Below are 27994 nucleotides of genomic sequence, written 5' to 3' on the forward strand. Positions count from 1 at the left end.
CTTGGTATCATTACAGTCGATATTTGTATAGATTCACCCCAACCATTTGTTCACATTTAGAAGCGCGAGCTCGCTGTCAGCGTTTAGCTATTGTATCCGCCTACAGTGTGTCGTGAAGCATGTTTAACTATTCCTCGTCCTGCATGTATGACACTAGTAAGAAACGTACTTTATTTGTCTCCATGGAGGCGAGGTTTAGTGATTTAGAAGTAGCTAAATCACTGTCAAGGGACGTTAGCCGCTAGCTCGCTATGTTTTAAAGCAACCCTTGCAGTGCGACTCTTCAGTTATAGCTAAGAAACGTACTTTATTTATCTCCATGGAGGCGGGGTTTAGTGATTTAGAAGTAACTAAATCACTGTCAAGGGACGTTAGCCGCTAGCTCGCTATGTTTTAAAGCACCCCTTGCAGTGCGACGCTTCAGTTATAGCTTTATCTTTATCGTTTATTTTGAAGCCAAAATACGTCCATTCTCTATCTTCTGTCTCTATATTTTCGCTTGCAAGTGCTCAGTGTGTGTTGACTCACGACATGCGCCTCGGTTCATATTGCCAGCAATGTCACCACTACGTAGGGTGACCATTTCCATGACACCAAAAAGGAGGACATTATGCGGCATATCAATAAATTACTATGGTGTACATAGGACTCTGGTATACTCTTATTTATAGTACAATTTTGAGTGGTTTAAAGATGATGTTTGTGTGGCTGAATAGGAAAAAATATTAGAGTCAAGTGTTTGTTAACAGTATTTGTATTTATTCAATACATTGTGGTGTTCAAAAAGTGACCACTGAGATGAATCTTTTCAAGTGCAGAGTGCCACAAAGCATAACATGTGTGGACTTAAATGTAGTTAACATATATAATTTAAAAAAAAAATGCCACAAAAATGTTTCCACATCAACATCAAGGCTGCTTGCTGCATATCTGGTTGCGTTATGCAGAATATGGGCCAAACAGTTTGCAGGGAGCACATCTTTTTGGCTCAGTTTCAGCTTCTGATACACTGTTATGTTTGCCACAATTGACACTGGCATTGTCTGCTGCATATGCAGACATGTTTTTCACCTCTAAGCCAGACATCTCAAGTTTTGCCAGCTGCTGGTTTGTTATGGCTTCTGACGTTTCGTTGCTGTCACTATAAAAATCCAACAGGACATGTTGGATGCCTTCATCAAAGTGAAAATACCTTACCACAATGGGAAAACACTTGTTTGTTCCTTTATTTGAGGCGTCGGTTGCTACGGAAAAGGGTAGGTTGTTTTCTTTTATGTAGTCGGTATGTTCCTGTACCGAATAGTGAGCGATGACGTTCTCGCACAATGCCTTGGCTTTTGTTCGGCCACAGGCCATCCCTTTAGCTGTGGGATAGTCACTGAAAATCTCCCGGTCCACTTTCATGCCGCAGTCTAAACTTCTGTAGGACTGGTGATGCTTTACAGCAGTGGTTCTCAACCTTTTTTCAGTGATGTACCCCCTGTGAACATTTTTTTAATTCAAGTGCCCCCTAATCAGAGCAAAGCATTTTTGGTTGAAAAAAAGAGATAAAGAAGTAAAATACAGCACTATGTCATCAGTTTCTGATTTATTAAATTGTATAACAGTGCAAAATATTGCTCATTTGTAGTGGTCTTTCTTAAACTATTTGGAAAAAAATATGTAAAATAACTAAAAACTTGTTGAAAAATAAACAAGTGATTCAATTATAAATAAAGATTTCTACACATAGAAGTAATCATCAACTTAAAGTGCCCTCTTTGGGGATTGTAATAGAGATCCACCTGGATTCAGGAACTTAATTCTAAACATTTCTTCACAAAAAAAGAAATCTTTAACATCAATATTTATGGAACATGTCTACAAAAAATTTAGCTGTCAACACTGAATATTGCATTGTTGCATTTCTTTTCACAGTTCTTTTTGACAGACATTTTAGTGAGGGTCAAACCATCATGGCATGGGGGAAACTCTGGGTTTATGGTAATGAATGGAATAGTCTACTTAATTTGATGTTCAGTTTATGAACTTACATTACATTACATACCCCCAGGGTACCATTTGAGAACCACTGCTTTACAGCATGGTACACCTTGCACAGCTCCGCAGCGGTTATCTTGTCATCCAAGGGCGACGAAACGTCATGAAAAAAATGTCCTCATTGAAGAGGTACCTGCCGCATGTTTATTACTTTTATGTTTATCCGTACCCGCATGCCGTTCAATTGCAGCTTTCCCCTGACTACTTACGTCGACATCACATCGACAAAGTGTGCAGAAGCCATGGAATGAGTCTCGACTGCTTTTCGTTATAAATTCGTGCTCTTTTATCCATTCAGAATTAAACGAGGTCTTGCGTTTTGGCATGATGCTAACTTTCTGTCAATGTTATGCCGCAGCATAACCCTTGTTTACTTTTTTAGCCAATGATAAGCAGATTTGTATCCGACACCGCTCTTAGCCAATCATTTGATATGTTACTGCGTTGGGGGCATTTTTTACGGTCTTTGATTGGCTATCGCGCTGCAGCCCAGCAAAGATGAAAAAAACTCCGCTCTTCAAGCCTAGTGCTTCAAAAAGGAGGACAAATACGTGTCCGGCTTGAAGCTGCGCCGGACGCCGGACAGGGCATTAAAAATCCGGACTGTCCGGCCTAAATCCGGACACCTGGTCACCCTACCACTACGCAGCATCATGTATTTTTCAAAGGCAGTATTGTACCTTTTTTCATTCATTAGTATACCTCGGTACTGTTTTATACCGTACAACTGTAATACATAACCATTAAGTTGAATGGTAACGAGGATACAAATAAATAAATAAATATTGTCAGGTTAACATTTTTGGTCTCCTCGAGGAGGCAAGTCTTCAGCTAAGTGGCATGTAGGTGCTGCTTCTAGCAACTCAAAGAGTGCTTTGTATGGATAAATAAATATCAGGTTGTCAATCGTATTTCTATTGGGGGGCGGGCTGAAAAAAATTAGATGACAGAAATAAATTAGAAGCTCCGGCTTACACAAAGTAGTTGTTGTGGCTGAATGACTGAGCTAATCCCGCTTTCACACCCATTTGCTGACCCCAGTGAATCTATTCTATTCTATGTTGTGGCCCACAAAGGATCAGGCTCACAGGACTTGTGGGTCAGACTGCCGCGTTAAGGCATGTGGAGGATGTTATGCGTGGAAAATACTCAACGGCTGAGGATGTTATAGTCGGATTCCTTAGATGTTATTATAGCAGTGTTTCCCACACATTAATTTATTTGTGGCGGCCCGCCACGAAAGAATTACGTCCGCCACAAATGGATTTTTCGGCTTTTAACTCGCTCGACCGCTCATAAAAGCAATGGGACTCTGTCTGTGAATGTACCTTGTAGTTACAACTCCGGTGCAGTAGGTGGCGGTAGCCTACTATGCATTGTAACTCTGCCAATAGCACTTAATTCACCTGGTGGGCCAGAAGAAGAAGAAGAAGAAGAAGACGACGACGACGGAGTAAAAGAACGGACCGACCGGATCTAAATACGAGGGTAATATAGGTTATAGGTAGATAGGTTAAAGCTGCATCGCTCGCGGCTCGTCATATATTTAACGTTAATCCGCGATTTCACCGAGTGTTTCACTGACGGTGAGCAGCCTGACGCTGCTTCATTAACACCGCCGCTGTTTGACTCGGGGTCTGGGGCAGACGCACGTAATAACAGTCACCTGTTTTCATACCGACGAGCTAACGTGTCCAGGTTATAACCCTGTTGTCAATAAACACACGTGGAGACGGTGCTTCAGATACTACATTAATACTCAAGCTAAAATGTCCACTGTCCACTGCAGCATGTGAATGCAATGAAAAGAATAAAATCTGAGCCAACCAGCTGTTAAAATGTTGTCCAGGTTAATGTTTTGGCCATTAAAGGCCCTTCATTTCAAGATTTCAACTGTGATCGGGCTTTAAACAGGTGGCTGACCTGTTCAGATGGGTGTAACTGCTACTGGTCAAATAATGTGAAATAGCATTTAATTTTACATGTATGCAATGCCATATAAATGTAATTATAGATAATAATAATAATAAATACTGTGTAGTGTTGTAAATAGTCAACGGGAAGGATTTTAGTAAGATATAAGCCATGAGCACTACACAGCCAGAAAAAAACCCAGGCAGGACAAGTAAAAATATTGGGGCAAGTAGATTTGAGAAGTCGGGCAAGTAGAAAAAAACCTTAACGTTGAACCCTGCATGTGTTGAGCTGCTGCCGCTTAAGGTTAGACGGCACTGTACATAGAGCGGTTCTGCTCGTTAGTAATAAATTCTAATGTTGGATGTTCACTCCTTCACACAGATGAGTATAGAAAAATATTTTCAACGGCCGAAAAGGGCTGGACTTGGAGAGGAGGTAGGCCTACAGTCCGGACCACAGGAGGTATTATCAAAACGGTGTAGACACTTAGAAATCTCATAAGGAAAGTGAACAGACGTCCATCAGTGTGAAAATGAATTTGCTTCCGATACTTCCAGGCTTCAACTAGTGCCGCAGCTGTGGCAGCTGGCGCAGCTGAGGCAGTTAGAGAGGGTGAGGAGGAAGGGATAGTAAGTACGCAGGGAGATGTTGTAGGAGAGGAGGAAGACAGGCAGCATGTAGAGCCAGCTAGGGCGGAGGGAACAGGTGAGACTCAGCAAACACTGAAAAATAAAGCAGGGTCAGATCAGAAATGCACTTTTCTCATGAAAAGGGTCCTAATTTAAATTCTTATGTGCCTTATAGAGAGGACCACGACAAAACATAGAGCGACTAGCTCCAGTGCGACCTGTTCAGCAGCAGCAGGAGGAGGAGGAGGAGGTTGACTGACTGTGGCAGGACACCTCTGCCTCTGTTTCACTTTATGTTGCTGGTAAATAATATGGTTGTAGTAGTAAGCTAAAGTTAAATTATTTAGTATGCACTAATTAAAGGGGCAGAGCTTTAAGAGACATTTTAGCTTTTATATTTTATAAGATATATTTTTTGTAAGAACCACAATTAATAAATATATTTCAGTGAATAACTAATTGTTCAAATCTGTATATAAATATGTACATAAAGTGTTGTAATTATATTCCAACTCCGCGTTCTTCTTGGTCATCGCCGCTGCCGCCGCCACCCCCCGCCCCCCGACCACACCACCACAAATAGATGCCTGCCCTGTGGAAAACACTGTATACCTAGTTCAAGATCAGTCCAATCTACGGCATTGTCTATGTTTTGAAGAGAGAAATAAACACTATACGGTATGCTTGTATACTGACTGACTGCACAATATAGGGGTCAGTAACATCACGTGGATGTATGGTAAAGCTTCCAAAGTTGATAAACTTAAGTCTTTAATTCAAGTGAACAAAACACATGTCTCATTTGTGACTTTTTCTACCTCAAAAAAAGGCTAAACCTGTCATGACCCTCCGTGACATTGTTGGACTGGTGTTTATAGGAGGGTTGTATATGATGTCACGTCTGTTTTTCTTCTTGGCGGCTTAATTCACACGATGGTCAAGCAGCTTGAGCGTAGCATTAAAACAAGTGAGTGTGAGTGTATAGTTTGAACAGAAAATGTCGTATTGCTGTTCTGTTCTTGGGTGTTACAGTCATTCAAATAGACCAGACCTGTGCAAATTAAGGCCCGGCCGGGGGTCACATGCGGCCCGTTAAGCTTTTCAATCTGGCCTGCCGGACATTCCCAAATTATTTTTTTAGATCTTTAAGATGGAAACTGTAGCTGCCATTAAGATGTGCAGTGATGGTTTCAAATGACCGCAAGTCTTGAACTATACAAAGTCTTTCAACGGTTGGAATCTGCACTTTTACATGATGTACTAGTTACTATGGTAATCTAATTAGTTACTATGGTAATCTACGTCACAGCAGCTCAGACGAGGCACCAAGCAGTGTGGGTGGGAAACGTTTCCAGAGTGGCCAGCCTGAAATGCGGGTGTCTTTTTGATTGATTGATTGAAACTTTTATTAGTAGATTGCACAGTACAGTACATATTCCGTACAATTGACCACTAAATGGTAACTCCCGAATAAGTTTTTCAACTTGTTTAAGTTGGGGTCCACTTAAATCGATTCATGGTACAGATATATAGTATCATCATAATACAGTCATCACACAAGTTAATCATCAGAGTATATACATTTAATTATTTACATTATTTACAATCCGGGGTGTGAGATGTGGGGGTGGGGGGAGGGGGGTTAGGTTTGGTTGATATCAGCACTTCAGTCATCAACAATTGCATCATCAGAGAAAAGGACATTGAAACAGCGTAGGTCTGACTTGGTAGGATATGTACAGCAAGTAGTGGACATAGAGACAGAGATCAGAAAGCATAAGAACAAGTATCTACATTTGATTATTTACATTTGATTATTTACAATCCGGGGAGGAGGGATGTGGAAGAGGTAAGGTGTTAGTTTAGGGTTGAAGTTGCCTGGAGGTGTTCTTTTAGTGCATTCCATATTGATGTGGCATAGAAGGAGAATGAGTTAAGACCTTTGTTAGATCGGAATCTGGGTTTAACGTGGTTAGTGGAGCTCCCCCTGGTGTTGTGGTTATGGCAGTCATTTACGTTATGGAAGTAGTTTGACATGTACTTCGGTATCAGGGAGGTGTAGCGGATGTTATAGACTAGGCTCAGTGCAAGTTGTTTTACTCTGTCCTCCACCCTGAGCCAGCCCACTTTGGATAAGTGGGTAGGAGTGAGGTGTGATCTGGGGTGGAGGTCTAGAAGTAATCTGACTAGCTTGTTCTGGGATGTTTGGAGTCTAGATTTGAGGGTTTTGGAGGTGCTAGGGTACCAGGAGGTGCATGCGTAATCGAAAAAGGGTGGAACGAGAGTTCCCGCTAGAATTTTCATGGTGCCTTTGTTGACCAGAGAGGAGATTCTGTATAGAAATCTCGTTTGTTGGTTGACCTTTTTGACTACCTTGGTTGCCATTTTATCACAGGAAAGATTAGCCTCTAGAATGGAACCTCAGTCGGTGACCTCATCTTTCCTGGTGATAACAATGTCACCCACTTTTATAGTGAAGTCACTGACTTTCTTAAGGTTGATGTGGGACCCAAAAGGGATGGATTCCGTTTTACCCAAATGTATGGATAGCTTGTTGTCAGGGAGCCAAGTGCAAATTCTACAGAGTTCAGCACTGAGGATTTTCTCCACCTGTGACTTGTCCTTGCCGGATACCAGCAGGAACGAGTCATCCGCAAACAGGAACAATTCACAGTCGCATGCTGATGACATGTCGTTTATGTATATTAGGAACAGTAAAGGCCCTAATATACTGCCTTGGGGGACTCCACAGCTTACTGAGAGGGGGGACACGGTGCTGTTCACCTCTACCACCTGTTTCCTCCCCTCCAAGTAAGATTGCATCCAGCTCGATGAGGTTTTATCAAATCCGATTGCTCTGGGCTTATCCAACAGTATAGCGTGGTTAACGTGTCAGGGACAGACACGGAAGGAGATTTTTACAACAAAGTTCTAAAGCTTAATGATATTTCACATTGTATATTTATTTCGCTGTGTTTGTTGCATTTTTGTTGCGATTCGCTTGATTGTAAAATATGTCGATCAAGAGAGGGTGGGACGTTCATATGTTGTCAATATTCAGTGTTTTATTGTTCATAGTTAATATATATATATATATATATATATATATATATATATATATATATATATATATATATATATATATATATATATATATATATATATATATATATCTTAATAAGGTTATCCAAAAAATAGTGCTCGATACCGTAGTAGAGCGCAATATATGTATGTGTGGGAAAAAAAATCACAAGACTACTTCATCTCTACAGGCCTGTTTCATGAGGGGGTTCCCTCAATCATCAGGAGATTTTAATGGGAGCATTCACATACCATGGTTTATATAGGGCACAGAGTGGGTGGGTACAGGCTGGTGTAGGGGTGTGGTGATTGGCTCATGTGTTACCTAGGAGGTGTTTCCGTCTGTGGCGGCATGCTGATACAATTTCGCTGCGCTTGTTGAGGGATGACAGGTCTGGACGGTATATGATAAACAGTTTCTGGACTATGCTTGAAAGAGAAACTGTTTATCATATACCGTCCAGACCTGTCATCCCTCAACAAGCGCAGCGAAATTGTATCAGCATGCCGCCACAGACGGAAACACCTCCTAGGTAACACATGAGCCAATCACCACACCCCTACACCAGCCTGTACCCACCCACTCTGTGCCCTATATAAACCATGGTATGTGAATGCTCCCATTAAAATCTCCTGATGATTGAGGGAACCCCCTCATGAAACAGGCCTGTAGAGATGAAGTAGTCTTGTGATTTTTTTTTCCCACACATACATATATATATATATATATATATATATATATATACACACATTATATATATATATATATATATATATATATATATATATATATATATATATATATATATATATATATATATATATATATATATATATATATATCTCCATCCATCCATTCATCTTCTTCCGCTTATCCGAGGTCGGGTCGCGGGGGCAGCAGCTTAAGCAGGGAAGCCCAGACTTCCCTCTCCCCAGCCACTTCGCCCAGCTCCTCCCGGGGGATCCCGAGGCGTTCCCAGGCCAGCCGGGAGAGATAGTCTTCCCAGCGTGTCCTGGGTCTTCCCCGTGGCCTCCTACCGGTCGGACGTGCCCGAAACACCTTCCTAGGGAGGCGTTTGGGTGGCATCCTGACCAGATGCCCGAACCACCTCATCTGGCTCCTCTCGATGTGGAGGAGCAGCGGCTTTACTTTGAGCTACCCCCGGATGACAGAGCTTCTCACCCTATCTCTAAGGGAGAGCCCCGCCACCCGGCGGGGGAAACTCATTTCGGCCGCTTGTACACGTGATCCTGTCCTTTCGGTCATAACCTAAAGCTCATGACCATAGGTGAGGATGGGAACGTAGATTGACCGGTAAATCGAGAGCTTTGCCTTCCGGCTCAGCTCTTTCTTTGCCACAACGGATCGATACAGCGTCCGCATTACTGAAGACGCCGCACCGATCCGCCTGTCAATCTCACGATCCACTCTTCCCCCACTCGGGAACAAGACTCCGAGGTACTTGAACTCCTCCACTTGGGGCAAGATCTCCTCCCCAACCCGGAGATGGCACTCCACCCTTTTCCGGGAGAGAACCATGGACTCGGACTTGGAGGTGCTGATTCCCATCCCAGTCGCTTCACACTCGGCTGCGAACCGATCCAGCGAGAGCTGAAGATCTTGGCCAGAGGAAGCCATCAGGACCACATCATCTGCAAATAGCAGAGACCTAATCCTGCAGCCACCAAACCAGATACCCTCAACGCCCTGACTGCGCCTAGAAATTCCGTCCATAAAGGTTATGAACAGAATCGGTGATAAAGGGCAGCCTTGGCGGAGTCCAACCCTCACTGGAAACAGGTCCGACTTACTGCCGGCAATGCGGACCAAGCTCTGACACTGATTATACAGGGAGCGAACCGCCACAATAAGACAGTCCGTTACCCCATACTCTCTGAGCACTCCCCACAGGACTTCCCGGGGTAAACGGTCGAATGCCTTCTCCAAGTCCACAAAGCACATGTAGACTGGTTTGGCAAACTCCCATGCACCCTCAAGGACCCTGCCGAGAGTATAGAGCTGGTCAACAATTCCACGACCAGGACGAAAACCACACTGTTCCTCCTGAATCCGAGGTTCGACTATCCGGTGTAGCCTCCTCTCCAGTAAACCGGAATAGACCTTACCGGGAAGGCTGAGGAGTGTGATCTCACGATAGTTGGAACTCACCCTCCGGTTCCCCTTCTTAAAGAGAGGAACAACCACCCCGGTCTGCCAATCCAGAGGTACCGCCCCCGATGTCCACGCGATGTTGCAGAGTCTTGTCAACCAAGACAGCCCCACAACATCCAGAGCCTTAAGGAACTCCGGGCGGCTCTCATCCACCCCCGGGGCCTTGCCACCGAGGAGCTTTTTAACTACCTCGGCAACCTCAGCCCCAGAAATAGGAGACACCCTTATGTTTGAACATGGTGTTTGTTATCGACAATCTGTGACGAGCACAAAAGTCCAATAACAAAACACCACTCGGGTTCAGATCCGGGCGGCCATTATTCCCAATCACACCTCTCCAGGTTTCACTGTCGTTGCCAACATGAGCGTTGAAGTACCCCAGTAGAACAAAGGAATCACCAGAGGTGTGGACTCGAGTCACATGACTTGGACTCGAGTCAGACTCGAGTCATGAATTTGATGACTTTAGACTCGACTTGACAAAATGTAAAAAGACTTGCAACTCGACTTAGACTTTAACATCAATGACTTGTGACTTCACTTGGACTTGAGCCTTTTGAATTGACATGACTTGACATGACTTGCTACTTTCCCCAAAACCCAAAGATGAAAAAGTTATTCGGGAGCGCTCCGTATTTTTCATTGTGTACTTGTCTATCAGCGTTGCGTGTGTCAGCTGGTGAGCTGTCAGTACAACAGCCAATCAAATTAGATCTACTTTGTTTTCATCACACAGCATTCATCCAATCAAATTGCAGGACAACCAACGAAGAAGACATGTCCAAACCACACGCCAGTGAACAAAAAATGATACCTAAAATAATTTCGTTTGGGTATAAAAATTACGAGGTGGTCAACACAAAACGGTTTGCAGTATGCAACACATGCGGTTCGAAAATTACTGATGGAGAGGCAACAACTTCCAACTTCGTCCGGCATTTGAAGTTGCACAAAGAACGGTAAGTTTTGAATGTAAGATAACGTTTATTGGCTAAGTAACGTGACTTTTATTTGCTGTGTAGTTAAATCAGTGAGGCTGTAAACTCACTGCTAACATTATAACGTTATTGCAAACACGGGAATCTGTTGCAGTTCACTACCTTATTCATACTTTTTGTTCAGTGATTTTTTAAGCAGGGTTACGTTAGTCAATATATCACACGTAACGTTAGACGGCGGTCAGAAGCACCGCGTATTTTAGCCACCTAAAAAAAGACAAAAATAGTAAAATAAAGGTCAGTTAAAATGTATACTATATTATGAATATGTGTACCGTTTTAGCTAGCTTTCTGACATACTTTTGGTTGTTTACCTCAGTGGTCCCCAACCACCGGGCCGCGGCCCGGTACTGGTCCGTGGATCGATTGGTATCGGGCCGCACAAGAAATATATATTTTTTTTAATTTTTTTTTAATTAAATCAACATAAAAAACACAAGATACACTTACAAGTAGTGCACCAACCCAAAAAAACTCTCTCCCCCTTTTGTTCTGGGCATTGAACATGAAGACTCTTCCTTCACTGTTCCGAGTGGCCATGAGAGTCTTGGCAGTGCCTGCCTCCAGTGCTCCAGTGGAGCGAGTTTTCAGCCATGGTGGCATCATACTACGCCCCCATCGTGCACAAATGACTGACAGACTCTTGGCTAATTTGGTCTTTTGCAAATGCAATGCAGCATAGGGCCCTGACATATAAAAAGTACAACTTTTTTGTTATGTTCACGTATATGTCATGTTTTTTCAATGTTAACACTTTTGTACAAATAAGTACATTTGCACTTTATTTTTCAATGTGTTTGTTCTGTAAAGGAATGAGTTAATGTTTAAAATGACTGGTTAATAGTGCTATTATAAAGTGCAATGTCAGCACAATTTTCTTTCCTGCAATTTAAAATGCACTTGTTTTAATAAATAAATACAGCGTTTGAAAAGAATACACAATCTGTGTTAATATATTAGTCTGTGGTTAAAAGGACTTGAAAGGACTCGAAACTCAAAATGCAGGACTTAGGACTTGACTTGAGACTTTCCAGTCTTGACTTTGGACTTGACTCGGGGCTTGCCTGTCTTGACTCGGGACTTGACTCGGACTTGAGGGCAAAGACTTGAGACTTACTTGTGACTTGCAAAACAATGACTTGGTCCCACCTCTGGGAATCACCCGGGGGAGCACTCTCCAGTACTCCCTCGAGTGAATCCAAAAAGGGTGGGTACTCTGAGCTGCCGCTTGGCGCGTAAGTACAAACAACAGTCAGGACCCGTCCCCCCCACCCGAAGGCGGAGGGAAGCTACCCTCTCGTCCACCGGGTTGAACTCCAACGTGCAGGCTTTCAGCCGGGGGGCAACAAGAATTGCCACCCCAGCCCATCGCCTCTCACTGCCGGCAACGCCAGAGTGGAAGAGAGTCCAGCTCCTCTCAAGAGAACTGGTTCCAGAGCCCTTGCTGTTCGTCGAAGTGAGTCCGACTATATCTAGCCGGAACTTCTCCACCTCACGCACTAGCTCAGGCTCCTTCCCCCCCAGCGAGGTGACGTTCCACGTCCCAAGAGCCAGGTTATGTAGCCGAGGATCGGACCGCCAAGTCCCCTGCCTTCGGCTGCCGCCCAGGTCACACTGCACCCGACCTCTATGGCCCCAGCTATGGGTGGTGAGCCCATTGGAGGGGAGACCCACGTTGTCTCTTCGGGCTATGCCCGGCCGGGCCCCATGGGGACAGGCCCGGCCACCAGGCGCTCGCCATCGTGCCCCAACTCCGGGCCTGGCTCCAGAAGGGGGCCCCGGTGACCCGCGTCCGGGCGAGGGAAATCTGGATCCTTTGTTTGTGTTCTTCATAGAGGTCTTCGAGCTGCTCTTTGTCTGATCCCTCACCTAGGACCAGTTTGCCTTGGGAGACCCTACCAGGGGGCATAGAAGCCCCCGGACAACATAGCTCCTAGGATCATTGGGACACGCAAACTCCTCTACCACGTTAAGGTGGCAGCTATATATATATATATATATAATATATATATATATATATATATATATATATATATATATATATATATATATATATATATATATATATATATATATGTATACATACATACATACATACATACATAGAGGGATAGAAAAGATTTCATAGAGTCCCGAAAGAAGTCGTTCATAAAGGTAATAAAGTCGGGGGGGGAGTGTGTCGAAGGAAATGGCTCTTAAAGATATCACTTTCATCATCTTGTGGAATACAATCGGACCATGCTCATGTCTGCAGTGATCACTTTGTAAAATGTTTAAACATTTGATTTGTTTGAGAAATGTTCTGTGATGCATTTCAGTTTATTCTCTACTATATTCCTAGTGTTTGAGAGCAGAACTAAACATAAACTTAAGTACCAATGATTGTCACACACACAATAGGTGTGGTGAGATTATCCTCTGCATTTGACCCATCACCACACAAGAAAGGACAAGAGATTGCAGTAGTTTGTATTCTTTTGTGATTGCAATGCCTAAATATGGTTGTGCAATTAGACTAACGTCATGTTAAGTCCTAGTATTAAATATTGTAATTGTATGTCCAATTTACCGTATTTTCGTTGTCGATTTTTTAATAACAGAAACTTAAAGCTGAGTTGTTGTTGTGCAGGAAAGCAAAGTGTTTTATTCAAGGCGGATGAAAACATTATAGAGTCTTTGGTGATATTTGTTAGCATCAAGAAAATATACTTAATTGTATTTAAAAACTAGATGAATAAATCTCTAGGCTCAACAGCATTTACTGAATCTTGATATCGTTAGAAAACATTGAAAACATCATGGGACACCCATAACTAAATAATTATGAACTTCACATCGTAAAAACAACTGCAGACATGAATTGTAGATTAGTGTAATATTAGTAGCAAAAATCAACTGCAAAAAATCATATCCTTTTTCTCATTAGCGCCACGATCACAACAGCACGGTACTCGTTATGTCAATCAAATACAATACTTAGCGATACACGAATAAATCCAACATGGATTAATGCTTAATTTGTGGACCCCTCAGATGTAAAGACATGATGGGCCTCCAATCTTTTATCCTCTAAATACCGTGAGTGTCGAATGAAGTGAGTTGGCAATAACCTCTTGGTGATGATAAATGGTTTAAATCTTTTTAAAACATATTTATCTTAGGAGTGTGAAAATTCACTCCATCCCATTTTAACTTCTATATTTGCTTCTAAACATTTCAGAATAAGCCTAAATCTGCACTGATGCAGGTAAATAAACAGCATCTAACAGGGCTTAGACAATCGCCTGAAACCTGGATGTGCCTCTTGTTCCCATGATTGCAACCCATCTGTTATTTTAATGTTTTGGTCTTATTTCCATCCCAGTGCTATTTTTTAGTTTCCATTTCCTGTGTGCTTCCATTGTCTGCCACTGAGCACTGGCACCCACACCTGTATCTGATTAGCAACCAGGTGGACACACCTGTTCCTGGTTGCCGATCAGAATGTCCTTTGTTCAGAGCTCGATCATTGCATTGCATTCTGTTTAGCATTTATTTTTTATTATATGTATTTATTAATTTTATTTGGACACAGTTCTGATATGTAGTAATTCAAGCATACACACCCCAGGTATGGTAGTACAATTTTGTACTCACATTTTTTATCTCCTAATTCTTATATTTAGGCATCCAATTTTATTCTTACTTGTTATTTGTGAATGTTTCATGTATTGTTCAAATGCTCTTGCTACAAAGTTTTTTGGGTGAGGGAAAATTTTAAATAGAGATGTACCTGTTAAAAATAAAACATTGAAATATGCCACTGCCTTATGGAATGTTTACAATGAAAACACAACAATAAATTAAAGCTGCAAGCAGCGTTGGACGGGCCCGCGTATTTGGCAGGTGCTAGTCCTAAGTGTCCCAATACTTTTGTCTACTTGTAGTCTGAAGTGTCCCAAGACTTTTGTCTAGTGTACCTACCTTGTCTGCATTGTGTGGGCACGTTGGTGCTTCCTGCTTTTAAGCAGCCATCTTAAAAAAACAGCATTGCAGCAGCATCAGCGCAGCGGGTCTTTGAAGGGTCATAAAATCAAAACCGGAGCAGTTATAAAAAAAACTGTTCTGTTAATGTATGCACAAGGGTTTAATCTCTCTCCTGTGTTAGTTTGAAGCCGAAACGACAAACGCGCTCAGAGGAGTTCGTTTTTGAAGGAAGGTGACCGGTTTTTACAAAATAATTGTTTTGAAGGGGGAATAGCAAACTTGCTGTTGATTTTTGCTGGGGGTTCTCAATTTATGAAATGTAGGTCTAAGTGAGACCTACGGAGAGGTTTTTGTTTCATGTCTCTCCGACCTTCCCAGTGGGAGTTACAGGCAGTTTTGTAATTTTTATCTTCCGAGGAGCAGTTTTTTGTGCGTTTAATAAAAAAATTGCTGTAGAGCACAATTTTTAAATTTGGGGTTAGGTTTTTTCATTAGAGCACAGTTTTAGCCAGTCCTGATGTGTGTGTTCAGTTTGGTGAGTTTTGAAGCATGTTAAGGGGGTCAAATTACAGCTCAAAGAGGCAAAAGTGACTGGTTTTAGTACTTTTTTGTCTTGAAGGGGGAATTGCCAACTTCCTGTTGATTTTAGCCCGAAAATGTACCATTATGAAAGTTAGGTCTGAGTCAGACCTACATAGAGGATTTTGTTTCATGTTTTTCCGACCTTCCTAGTGGGAGTTACAGGCAGTCTAGTTTTTTTTTTTCCTAGGGGGCGCTAGAGCGCAATTTTGATTTTTGCAGTTTGGTTATTTTATTAAAAGACAATTAATATTTCAGAATAATTTCCACCCATAGAGTAATATACATTTCAATTATTATGGTCCACATCTTATCTTATAAATTATACTATGATTGTTTCCTTAATTAAAAACAAGTTTTAAAGAAAAAAAAAGAAAGAAAAAGTATTTTACAGGAACAGCTCCTCAAAATCAGGCTCCCTTCAAAGAGCCATGAATCGCATCTTCTATTATTTTGCTTGCTGTACCTGCATTGCTTTGCTTTACTTTTGCTACCTCCACAAGTGCACTCCCTCGCTGCACTCCTTTCCTTTTGTTCAGGAAATATACTTTTTACCTGCATTCCGCCTGCCGTCTCTGCATGTTGGGGTCATGCTAAAAAGGAACTCAGTAAGTTCTTGACCAAACCACAAACGCGGTAGAGATTGGGATAGTTTAGTGAGGTCTTGATTAAATAATGGAATAAAAAAATCAATAATTATATATGATTAAATGACACATTTAATACCACATTTCATTCCAATTAGAATTAATGACACATTTAATTCTTAACAGATTTAATTGTGTCCCATTTGACCCTCCATAATCTTTATGTCCATTTTGTTGCTTCTGGTGTGTTCAACAGACAAAATGCGGAGAATATCCATTTGTCCTTCTATGGAAGAAATGTGGACACCTGTGTTGTAGATAGCATTCAGTGAGCAGGATATCATTCCAGGTCTGTTGTTAAAGGTAAAATGCTGCGTTCACTGACAAATGTTCAACCCTGACTTTTTTGTAACGATAATAACATCTACCGATAGTTTATGTCGGCGTTCTGTCAACATTTAGTGGCTACTTCCTGTCAACAACCATGTCACTGATTGTGTTTGAGTAACAGCAGGGATTGTGCGCCATCTGGTGGTATGGAGAGGAAGCTCAGTAAGACCGTGGTGACTGTTAGACATACAGTATGGATACTGACTCAAACCATATGGTTATATTATCAAAAACAACTATCATTGCTTTATTTTTTGTGCTATGGTTCAATTTTTTACTCAGATAAATCACACTCTTGTATTTCGATTAATCATGAGTAATCGCAGTAAATTCCTTTCAAAAGACCCTAAACATTTGATATAAATGCAGTTTTTATTCTGCAACATTACCATGCTTTTGCCAGGTGTTTTTTTAGAACAGACGAGAAAATCCTTCGTAGAAGACATTTGTACAGATTGCGACTACTGTTGTTTATCACCATTTTGCTGCCTTCATTGCAGAGATTCAGGAATCTTGAGAATATTCCACCTTATTCTGAAATATATTTTCTGACTTGTAATTGTCATCCAGCCCCCAAACTCCTCAAAATCTCCCTAAACTTGTCTCAAATGTTTTCGATACATTTGTGCTGCAATTTTTTAAACCTAACTATTACAATATGTATGTTAACTATTATAGTTGTTATGTTATTGACATATTATTATCCATAACTTCCAGCGCCCCCACCTTGTCAAAATCTCCCCAAACTTGTCCAAAACGTTTGTGCTATGTTTATGTTTAAAAAATGTATATCTTACAGTTTGTGTGTTAACTATTATAATTTGTATATTATTAAAGTGTTATTATTCATAATTAACCTTCCCACCACCTTGTCCAAATCTCCCCAAACTTGTCCCAAACGTTTGTGCTGTACATTTTTTGGGGTGTAACTATTATAGTTTTTGTTATTAACATTTTATTTTTCATAAATAGCTCTGCCACTTTGTCAAAATCTCCCCAAACTTGTCCTAAATGTTTGTTACATTTGTGCTGCAACATTTTTTGTCGGTTATAGTTTTTATTTTATGAATGTGTTATTATTCACAAATTCACATGTATACATTTAGACAAGGGGTGGATTTAGTCATAGTAAGAAAATACATTTTAGAATAATTTTAAAAAAAAAACGTAAAGGCACAAACAAATATTTATATGGCACAAACTCACACAAACGAATGGTATGGTAAATTGTCATTCAGCCAATCTCTGCTCTCCTCCCAAAATAAATGTTATGTATCACAATCCAAAAATAAATGATTTACATCTTGTAGAGCATTACAGATAATAACAAACATAATGTCAACCATAATGTTAAATTTTCGTTTCAAAAGATCACATAACTTTTGTTATGTGACCATCAGAGGTGTGGACTCGAGTCACATGACTTGGACTCGAGTCAGACTCGAGTCATGAATTTGATGACTTTAGACTCGACTTGACAAAATGTAAAAAGACTTGCAACTCGACTTAGACTTTAACATCAATGACTTGTGACTTCACTTGGACTTGAGCCTTTTGAATTGACATGACTTGACATGACTTGCTACTTTCCCCAAAACCCAAAGATGAAAAAGTTATTCGGGAGCGCTCCGTATTTTTTAATTGTGTACTTGTCTATCAGCGTTGCGTGTGTCAGCTGGTGTGGTCTCAGTACAACAGCCAATCAAATTAGATCTACTTTGTTTTCATCACACAGCATTCATCCAATCAAATTGCAGGACAACCAACGAAGAAGACATGTCCAAACCACACGCCAGTGAACAAAAAATGATACCTAAAATAATTTTGTTTGGGTATAAAAATTACGAGGTGGTCAACACAAAACGGTTTGCAGTATGCAACACATGCGGTTCGAAAATTACTGATGGAGAGGCAACAACTTCCAACTTCGTCCGGCATTTGAAGTTGCACAAAGAAGGGTAAGTTTTGAATGTAAGATAACGTTTATTGGCTAAGTAACGTGACTTTTATTTGCTGTGTAGTTAAATCAGTGAGGCTGTAAACTCACTGCTAACGTTATAACGTTATTGCAAACATGCGAATCTGTTGCAGTTCACTACCTTATTCATACTTTTTGTTCAGTGAGTTTTTTTTAAGCAGGGTTACGTTAGTCAATATATCACACGTAATGTTAGACGGCGGTCAGCAGCACCGCGTATTTTAGCCACCTAAAAAAAGACAAAAATAGTAAAATAAAGGTCAGTTAAAATGTATACTATATTATGAATATGTGTACCGTTTTAGCTAGCTTTCTGACATACTGTTGGTTGTTTACCTCAGTGGTCCCCAACCACCGGGCCGCGGCCCAGTACTGGTCCGTGGATCGATTGGTATCGGGCCGCACAAGAAATAATTTTTTTTTTTTCCTCTTTTTTTAATTAAATCAACATAAAAAACACAAGATACACTTACAAGTAGTGCACCAACCCAAAACAACTCTCTCTCCCCTTTTGTTCTGGGCATTGAACATTAAGACTCTTCCTTCACTGTTCCGAGTGGCCACGAGAGTCTTGGCAGTGCCTGCCTCCAGTGCTCCAGTGGAGCGAGTTTTCATGGTGGCATCATACTACGCCCCCATCGTGCACAAATGACTGACAGACTCTTGGCTAATTTGGTCTTTTGCAATTGCAATGCAGCATAGGGCCCTGACATATAAAAAGTACAACTTTTTTGTTATGTTCACGTATATGTCATGTTTTTTCAATGTTAACACTTTTGTACAAATAAGTACATTTGCACTTTATTTTTCAATGTGTTTGTTCTGTAAAGGAATGAGTTAATGTTTAAAATGACTGGTTAATAGTGCTATTATAAAGTGCAATGTCAGCACAATTTTCTTTCCTGCAATTTAAAATGCACTTGTTTTAATAAATAAATACAGCGTTTGAAAAGCATACACAATCTGTGTTAATATATTAGTCTGTGGTTAAAAGGACTTGAAAGGACTCGAAACTCAAAATGCAGGACTTAGGACTTGACTTGAGACTTTCCAGTCTTGACTTTGGACTTGACTTGGGGCTTGCCTGTCTTGACTCGGGACTTGACTCGGACTTGAGGGCAAAGACTTGAGACTTACTTGTGACTTGCAAAACAATGACTTGGTCCCACCTCTGGTGACCATGCCATGGAACACAGTACGTTCCATTAGTAATTTTCAATTGTAATTCTTTAACCTTAGGGAATATCTGATATTCGTTCAAGTTTCTCTTTGGCGGTCCAACGGCAGATGTCTTCCGTCATGACGTCAGTGTAAACATGATAACACGTGACACAACCAGGATGTGTTTGATTTCTACGTCATCAGCCGGACAGGACTGAACCATTCTCCTGCAATTGAAGGGGAATATATGCGAGTTCGTTTTTAATTGTTGTTGTTGAATATTTGCGTAAAACAAAAAAGCCCAAAGTACTTGAGTCACACCTTATAAGAATGCATATATTTAAATCGTACGAATCCATTATATCCATCCATTATAAGGATTTATCAAATTTGATTCTGTTTTTCTTATTACATACCCCTCTATGAGTCATGCCAGTCTAAATCCTGTTGCATGGGCGTGATATTGGACTGTACTATACGTTGATAATGTGTGAACAGGCGGTCGAATATTTTCGCAATTGCAGTCAAATAAAGAAAAATGACGCGTCGCAGATTATTTGGTGTCATGCAGTCAATAGCAGGAGCAGACTGAACAAGGCTCTTAACGGTACGTCATCTTTTCTTTTCTTTTTACTAAATATGCTGCGTTCTATTTACCTCAGAATTTGGAAGCCGAGCTGGAAATGACGCCATAGCCAACAAAGAGTTATAAACTAAATTAATCACCTGGCGTGCTGAACCAACGTTTAAGATCCTGCTCCGATCACGAGAGAGAAACTACACACATATATGTAAAACAAAACATGAATATAAAATACAGCCAAATGAGTTTGCGTTCTACTTGTACTGGGAAGTGGGAATTTCTGATTTCCTGTTTGGAAGTTTCAACTGTAAAACCCCGAGGTCGGAACCTAACCAGGAAAGTCAAGGTTTCTCTATTGGTACCCGGAGCTAAAATGGTTATGCAAACGTTGATACGTTGTGGTGTAGCTGTGTCCCAATTCAGGGTCTGCATCCTTCGAAGGACCCAGCCTATGCGGTCGACAAAGTGTGGGTCCTAGCGAGAGTCCTCCAGCAGTGGCTTGAGCGATATGAATTGGGATAGTCTAGCCTTCGGGACACTTCCTAGTCATGTCAGTTGTCCCCGCCAGAGCCGGCCCAAGGCATAAGCCTACTAAGCGCTTGCTTAGGGCCCCGCGGCCACCAGGGGGCCCCCAAAAGCAATTAACAAAAAATTATTATTTTTTATTTTTTTCCATGTACAAATCTGACTGATGATTTCTAAATGATCAAAGATATATTATTGTACAAAAACACAATTTTAGGTCAACATTTTTGCACATTGCTGTTTCAGGTTTTTGTTACCAAAATAATAAAGTGAATCAGAATCAGCTTTATTGTCCAGTTATGTTTAACACACATGGAATTTAACTTCAGTAGACTGCGCTCTCTTTGTACAAAGTAAACATTAAATATGAACAATTAACTAAAAATATAAACTAGTAATTAAAGACTAATATGTACAAGACTGATGAGACAAGATGACACTTTTACTGTAAATACAAAGCTTTATCACTTGGACTGTTCAACCCCAGGCCACTCTTGTAGCTGAATGTTTTCTACATTTTAAGATTAGGAACCATATGTGGCACTCTGGACATCATTCGTTCATTCATTGGTATTATTTATGTTCTTAACTGGGCCACCCCCATATCTTTATAAATGACATGTCATTTGTAAAGACATGCCAGGCTGACAATAATGTAAACAACACTGCCAGAGCCGCAATGAGTTTATAGTAGGTGTGTGAATGATCAATCAATATTATTGGCAGAAATAGAGGGCCCCAAAATCAAATTTTGCTTAGGGCCCCATGGAGGCTTGGGCCGGCACTGGTCCCCGCCCTTACAGTTACGTCACGTATCTGCTGCTCAGTCGGACAAGGTTAAAAAATGGCTAACTTAAGACAAGAATGTCGAATCTTGTTCTCTTGGTCCTTTACCTTATTTTTACCTTTTTACCTTATTCATTTTAATAGCTACCGGCACCGTCTGATTTTCCTGCGGTTAGAGACGACCGATCATGGGAGATGGTTGTCATGGATATGTGTCACGTGTTGACAAGCATTCAAAAGCTGTTATTCCTAATTATTTGTTAATGATGGATTTATTTTCATGCTTGTTGAAGTGGAACATGTACCTCACAGTCTATCTATACAGCAACACCACACGATCTTACTTTATTTACATGGGATTCACAATTGATGTACCGGTAATTTTCTAATCTTGTCAATTTGGTTGCATTATAGCCAGTAATAGTAAATATTGGGATAGCATAATATTATTATTATCATATAATTATTTGCAATGAAGGCAGATGAAATTAATCACAACAACTACAATTTCAGTACATGAGTTTATTAATTTGTATCTGTTCAAAAAATAATTTGTTTTTAAATGATCATCCAAACTGGTATATAAGTGTTTTGTGTCATTTCTTTTTGGTCATTTGTTGTCCGAGTCCTCCTCCTTGATTATTCTGCACAGCAACAAAAACAGAAAAGTTAAATACAAGATCACAATATCATTAATAGAAGTAAACATTTTCAAATAACCCGCAAAAAAACAGTAATAATTAAAGCTGCAAGCAGCGTTGTTCGGGCCCGCGTATTTGGCAGGTGCTAGTCCTAAATGTCCCAATACTTTTGTCTACTTGTAGTCTGAAGTGTCCCAAGACTTTTGTCTAGTGTACCTACCTTGTCTGCATTGTGTGGGCACGTTGGTGCTTCCTGCTTTTAAGCAGCCATCTTAAAAAAACAGCATTGCAGCAGCATCAGCGCAGCGATTCTTTGAAGGCTCATAAAATCAAAACCGGAGCAGTTAATTAAAAAGCGCTTCTGTTGTTGTAATCACAAGGGTTCAATCTCTCTCCTGTGTTAGTTTGAAGGCGAAACGACAAACGCGCTCAGAGGAGTTCGTTTTTGAAGGAAGGTGACCGGTTTTTACAAAAAAATTGTTTTGAAGGGGGAATAGCAAAATTCCTGTTGATTTTTGCTGGGGGTTGTCAATTTATGAAATGTAGGTCTAAGTGAGACCTACAGAGAGGTTTTTGTTTCATCTCTTTCCGACCTTCCCAGTGGGAGTTACAGGCAGTTTTGTCAGATTTTTCATCCGAGGAGCAGTTTTTTGTGCGTTTTATTAAAAAATTGCTGTAGAGCACAATTTTTAGATTTGGGGTTAGGTTTTTTCATTAGATCACAGTTTTAGCCAGTCCTGATATGTGTGTTCAGTTTGGTGAGTTTTGAAGCATGTTAAGGGGGTCAAATTAGAGCTCAAAGAGGCAAAAGTGATTTTGAAGGAAGGTGACCGGTTTTTACAAAAAAATTGTTTTGAAGGGGGAATAGCAAAATTCCTGTTGATTTTTGCTGGGGGTTGTCAATTTATGAAATGTAGGTCTAAGTGAGACCTACAGAGAGGTTTTTGTTTCATCTCTTTCCGACCTTCCCAGTGGGAGTTACAGGCAGTTTTGTCAGATTTTTCATCCGAGGAGCAGTTTTTTGTGCGTTTTATTACAAAATTGCTGTAGAGCACAATTTTTAGATTTGGGGTTAGGTTTTTTCATTAGATCACAGTTTTAGCCAGTCCTGATATGTGTGTTCAGTTTGGTGAGTTTTGAAGCATGTTAAGGGGGTCAAATTAGAGCTCAAAGAGGCAAAAGTGATTTTGAAGGAAGGTGACCGGTTTTTACAAAAAAATTGTTTTGAAGGGGGAATAGCAAAATTCCTGTTGATTTTTGCTGGGGGTTGTCAGTTTATGAAATGTAGGTCTAAGTGAGACCTACAGAGAGGTTTTTGTTTCATCTCTTTCCGACCTTCCCAGTGGGAGTTACAGGCAGTTTTGTCAGATTTTTCATCCGAGGAGCAGTTTTTTGTGCGTTTTATTAAAAAATTGCTGTAGAGCACAATTTTTAGATTTGGGGTTAGGTTTTTTCATTAGATCACAGTTTTAGCCAGTCCTGATATGTGTGTTCAGTTTGGTGAGTTTTGAAACATGTTAAGGGGGTCAAATTAGAGCTCAAAGAGGCAAAGGTGACTGTTTTTAGTACTTTTTTGTCTTGAAGGGGGAATTGCCAACTTCCTGTTGATTTTAGCCCGAAGATGTACAATTGAAAAATGTAGGTCTAAGTCAGACCTACATAAAGGTTTTTGTTTCATGTCTCTCCGACCTTCCTAGTGGGAGTTACAGGCAGCGTAGTTTTTTCTTCTTCCTAGGGGGCGCTAGAGCGCAATTTTGAGTTTTGGGGTTTGTTTTTTTTATTAAAAGGCAATTTTCGCAGGTCCTGATGTGTGGGTCAAATATGGTGAGTTTTGAAGCATGTTAAGTGGGTCAAATTAGTGCTCGAAGAGGCGGCGGAAGAAGAAAGAAAGAAAGAAAGAATAATAAAACGTTACAATAACAATAGGTCCTTATGTCCCATTGCATAAGGACTCCCTGTGGGAGTCCTTTTGCAATGGGCCATTGCGGGCCCTAACTAATATCGGTATGTTGATGACACGTTTACAATATGTCATTAGTCCGGCCAGACATTAATATAACATAATTAGGGCCCGCAATGGCCCATTGCAAAAGGACTCCCACAGGGAGTCCTTATGCAATGGGACATAAGGACCTATTGTTATTCTAAGGTTTTATTATTATTCTTTCTTTCTTTCTTTATTATTATTCTTTCTTTCTTTATTTATTTTTCCGCCGCCTCTTCGAGCACTAATTTGACCCACTTAACATATTTCAAAACTCACCAAATTTGACCCACACATCTGCCCACTCACCTGCGAAAATTGCCTTTTTTATAGAAAACGAACCTCTAAATTTAAAATTGCGCTCTAGCGCCCCCTATAACAACACAAAAAGTACACTGCCTGTAACTCCCACTAGGAAGGTCGGAGAGACATGAAAAAAAAACTTCTATGTAGGTCTGACTTAGACCTACATTTTATAATTGTACATCTTCAGGCTAAAATCAACAGGAAGTTGGCAATTCCCCCTTCAAGACAAAAAAGTACTAAAAACAGTCACTTTTGCCTCTTTGAGCTGTAATTTGACCCCGTGGTAAATTTTAAATGTGCTTTATAAATAAAGTTGATTTGATTTGATTTGACTTAACATGCTTCAAAACTCACCAAACTGAACACACATATCAGGACTGGCTAAAACTGTGATCCAATGAAAAATCCTAACCCCAAATCTAAAAATTGTGCTCTACAGCAATTTTTTTATAAAACGCACAAACAACTGCTCCTCGGATGAAAAAACTGACACAACTGCCTGTAACTCCCACTGGGAAGGTCGGAGAGACATGAAACAATAACCTCTATGTAGGTCTCACTTAGACCTACATTTCATAAATTGACAACCCCCAGCAAAAATCAACAGGATGTTTGCTATTCCCCCTTCAAAATAATTTTTTTTAAAAATACGGTCACCTTCCTTCAAAAACGAACTCCTCTGAGCGCGTTTGTCGTTTCGCCTTCAAACTAACACAGGAGAGACATTGAACCCTTGTGAATACAACAACAGAAGCGCTTTTTAATTAACTGCTCCGGTTTTGATTTTATGACCCTTCAAAGACCCGCTGCGCTGATGCTGCTGCAATGCTGTTTTTTTAAGATGGCTGCTTAAAAGCAGGAAGCACCAACGTGCCCACACAATGCAGACAAGGTAGGTACACTAGACAAAAGTATTGGGACACTTAAGCCGAAAAATGGACAAAAGTATTGGGACACTTGGGACTACAACTTCACAAAAGTATTGGGACACTTACGACTACAAGTAGACAACAGTATTGGGACCCTTAGGACTAGCACCTGCCAAATACGCGGGCCCGTCCAACGCTGCTTGCAGCTTTAATTAAGTCAAGTTATTGCAGTCTAAAAAAGTAAATTAAAATATGTCAAGCTTTACTTGCAAACGTTGAAAAAAGCTCCAGGCACCAAGCTGTCTGCAATGGCCGGGGTAAAGAGAGGAGGAAAGAGCAAAGAGGACGCGCCACATTACGATAGTCGAGATCTCATATTCAAACAAAAATGTATATCACTACTGTCACCCCTGCTTGACGTGTCTGCTTTTAGCTGTTTTAAATTAATAAACAAAGATATACTTACAAATTAGCCGCTCTGCGCGGTCCGCATAGAGCCGCGCCATGTTGAAAATATTTTTCTGAGTTGTGAGCGTAAATTATCTCGGGATATGAAAGGACGCGAAGTGTACACGGATGCAACCTTTCTGCTAATGGCAGAAAAGGACACATTTGTCGGCTGCATTCGAAGGACACTTGGAAATGTTTTAAATTGGGACCGCCTTCGCGCACCGCGATGACGTCAGCACTCCACAAATGCGCACTCCGAAGGATGCAGCCACCGAATTGAGACACAAGCTGTGTCTCAACTCTCAACTCTGAAAATTATTTTCAACACGGAGACGCTATGCGGAGCCAAAAAAGCCACCTTAAAATGTAAGTATAGTTTTATTTATTCATTTAAAACAGCTAAAAGCAGACATGTCAAGTGATATACATTTGTGTCAAAATACAAGACCTCGACTGTAATGTTGAGCGACCTCCGTGCTCTGCCCCTCTCTTTACCCCGAAGGAGAGACATATATCCGGCCATTGCAGACAGCTTCGTGTTCGGAACTTTTTTCAACGTTTGAAAGTAAAGCCCGATATCTTGTAATTTACTTTTTTAAACCGCAATAAGTTAATTATGTTCTATTAATGGGTGGCCATAAAATTGAAGTACTATAAACATGTGCATCAATGAACCAATAGACTTAGACTTAGACTTAGACTTCCTTTTTGTTGTCATTCAAATTTGAACTTTACAGCACAGATAAGAACGAAATTTCCTTACATAAGTTCATGGTAGTGCAGGATTTAAAAAAAAGCAATAAGGTGCATATATAAATAAATAAATATATATAAATAATATACAAATATATATATAAAATAAAGAAATATATATTTAAAAAAAAAAAATAGATTACTGTACAGATAAATATATTGCACATTTTCACATGCGTCCACGTTTATTGATGTATGTTATATTGTCTTTTTTATTCCAGCGAGTTAATCCATTTTGGGGGGAGTTGAGGGGATAATTTAATTATGATGCGTTCAAGAGTCTTACGGCTTGAGGGAAGAAGCTGTTACAGAACCTGGAGGTTCTGCTTCGGAGGCTGCGGAACCTCTTTCTAGAGTCCAGCAGTGAAAACAGTCCTTGGTGGGGGTGGGAGGAGTCTTTGCAGATTTTCTGAGCCCTGGTCAGGCAGCGGCTTTTTGAGATCTCCTGGATAGGAGGAAGAGGAGTCCTGATGATCTTTTCCGCCGTCCTCACTACTCTTTGGAGAGACTTCCAGTCTGAGGCATTGCAGGCTCCAGTCCAGACAGAGATGCTGTTGGTCAGTAGGCTCTCTATAGTGCCTCTGTAGAATGTGGTGAATATTGATTATTGCTGTTTTTTGTGTACATTTGAATGTTATTTGAAAATGTTCACTTCTATCACTGATTATTGTGATCTTGTGTTGAACTTTTATGCTTTTTTTCCCATGCAGAATAATCAAGGAGGACTTGGACAACAACAGAGCAAAAAGAATTGACACAAACACGTTTATACCAGTTTGGATGATCATTTAAAAACTAAGTATTTTTATAACCTATATAAATTAATAAACTCATGTACTGAAACTGTAGTTGTTGTGATTCATTTCCTCTGCCTTCATTGCAAATAATTATATGATAACAGTAATATTATACTATTCCAATATTGACTGTTACTGGCTATAATGCAAGCAATGTGACACGATTAGAAAAGGACATCAATTGTGAATCGAATATTAATAAAGTAACTGCTAAATAAGAGATTGTGGTAGGGATAGACCGTGAGGACTCTTTCTGGGACATCTTCTGGATGTCATGTTTTTAAAGGTTACATGTCCCACTCCAACAAGCATTCACAAGCATAAAAATCTATCATTAACTAATAATTAGGAATAACAGCTTTAGAACGCTTGTCAACACTTGACACATCTCCATGACAACCATCTCCCATGATCAGGGAAATCAGACGTCGGCAGTGCCGGGAGCTCTTAGCCACTTCCTCTGGAATAAGGTAAAGGACCAAGAGAACACAAAAAAACTATTGGACAGTCTTCTCTTCAATTTGTCATTAGTAAACCTCGGGCGACCGAGCAGCAGCTACGTGACGTAACTGTAAGGGCGGGCACAACTGACGTGACCAGGAAGTGTCCCGTAGGCTAGACCAGTGGTTCTGAACCTTTTTTCAGTGATGTACCCCCTGTGAATTTTTGTTTAATTCCAGTACCCCCTAATCAGAGCAAAGCATTTTTGGTTGAAAAAAAGAGATAAAGAAGTATAATACAGCACTATGTCATCAGTTTCTGATTTATTAAATTGTATAACAGTGCAAAATATTGCTCATT

The 27994-nt window shown here is 40.5% G+C and overlaps 1 protein-coding gene and 1 long non-coding RNA gene across 2 annotated transcripts in view; one reads left to right on the forward strand and one right to left on the reverse strand.

The window, feature by feature from the left end:
- The first annotated feature begins 19960 nt into the window (after positions 1–19960).
- The window catches only part of fam151b (family with sequence similarity 151 member B), a 35881-nt gene continuing 27847 nt past the window's right edge, over positions 19961–27994 (forward strand). Inside the window, exon 1 of the mRNA XM_061986581.1 lies at positions 19961–20106. Within this exon, the coding sequence (XP_061842565.1) occupies positions 19986–20106 (121 nt within the window). The 5' untranslated portion in view covers positions 19961–19985. The remainder of the gene's footprint in view (positions 20107–27994) is intronic.
- Positions 21901–25803, reverse strand: LOC133623359 (uncharacterized). Its single transcript, XR_009817878.2, has 3 exons — positions 25660–25803; positions 25460–25496; positions 21901–22037 (listed from the first exon to the last, which is right to left on the reverse strand). It is a non-coding gene; the product is annotated as an uncharacterized lncRNA (long non-coding RNA).

Source organism: Nerophis lumbriciformis, linkage group LG12 (assembly GCF_033978685.3).
Source record: "Nerophis lumbriciformis linkage group LG12, RoL_Nlum_v2.1, whole genome shotgun sequence".
Taxonomy (NCBI): domain Eukaryota; kingdom Metazoa; phylum Chordata; class Actinopteri; order Syngnathiformes; family Syngnathidae; genus Nerophis; species Nerophis lumbriciformis.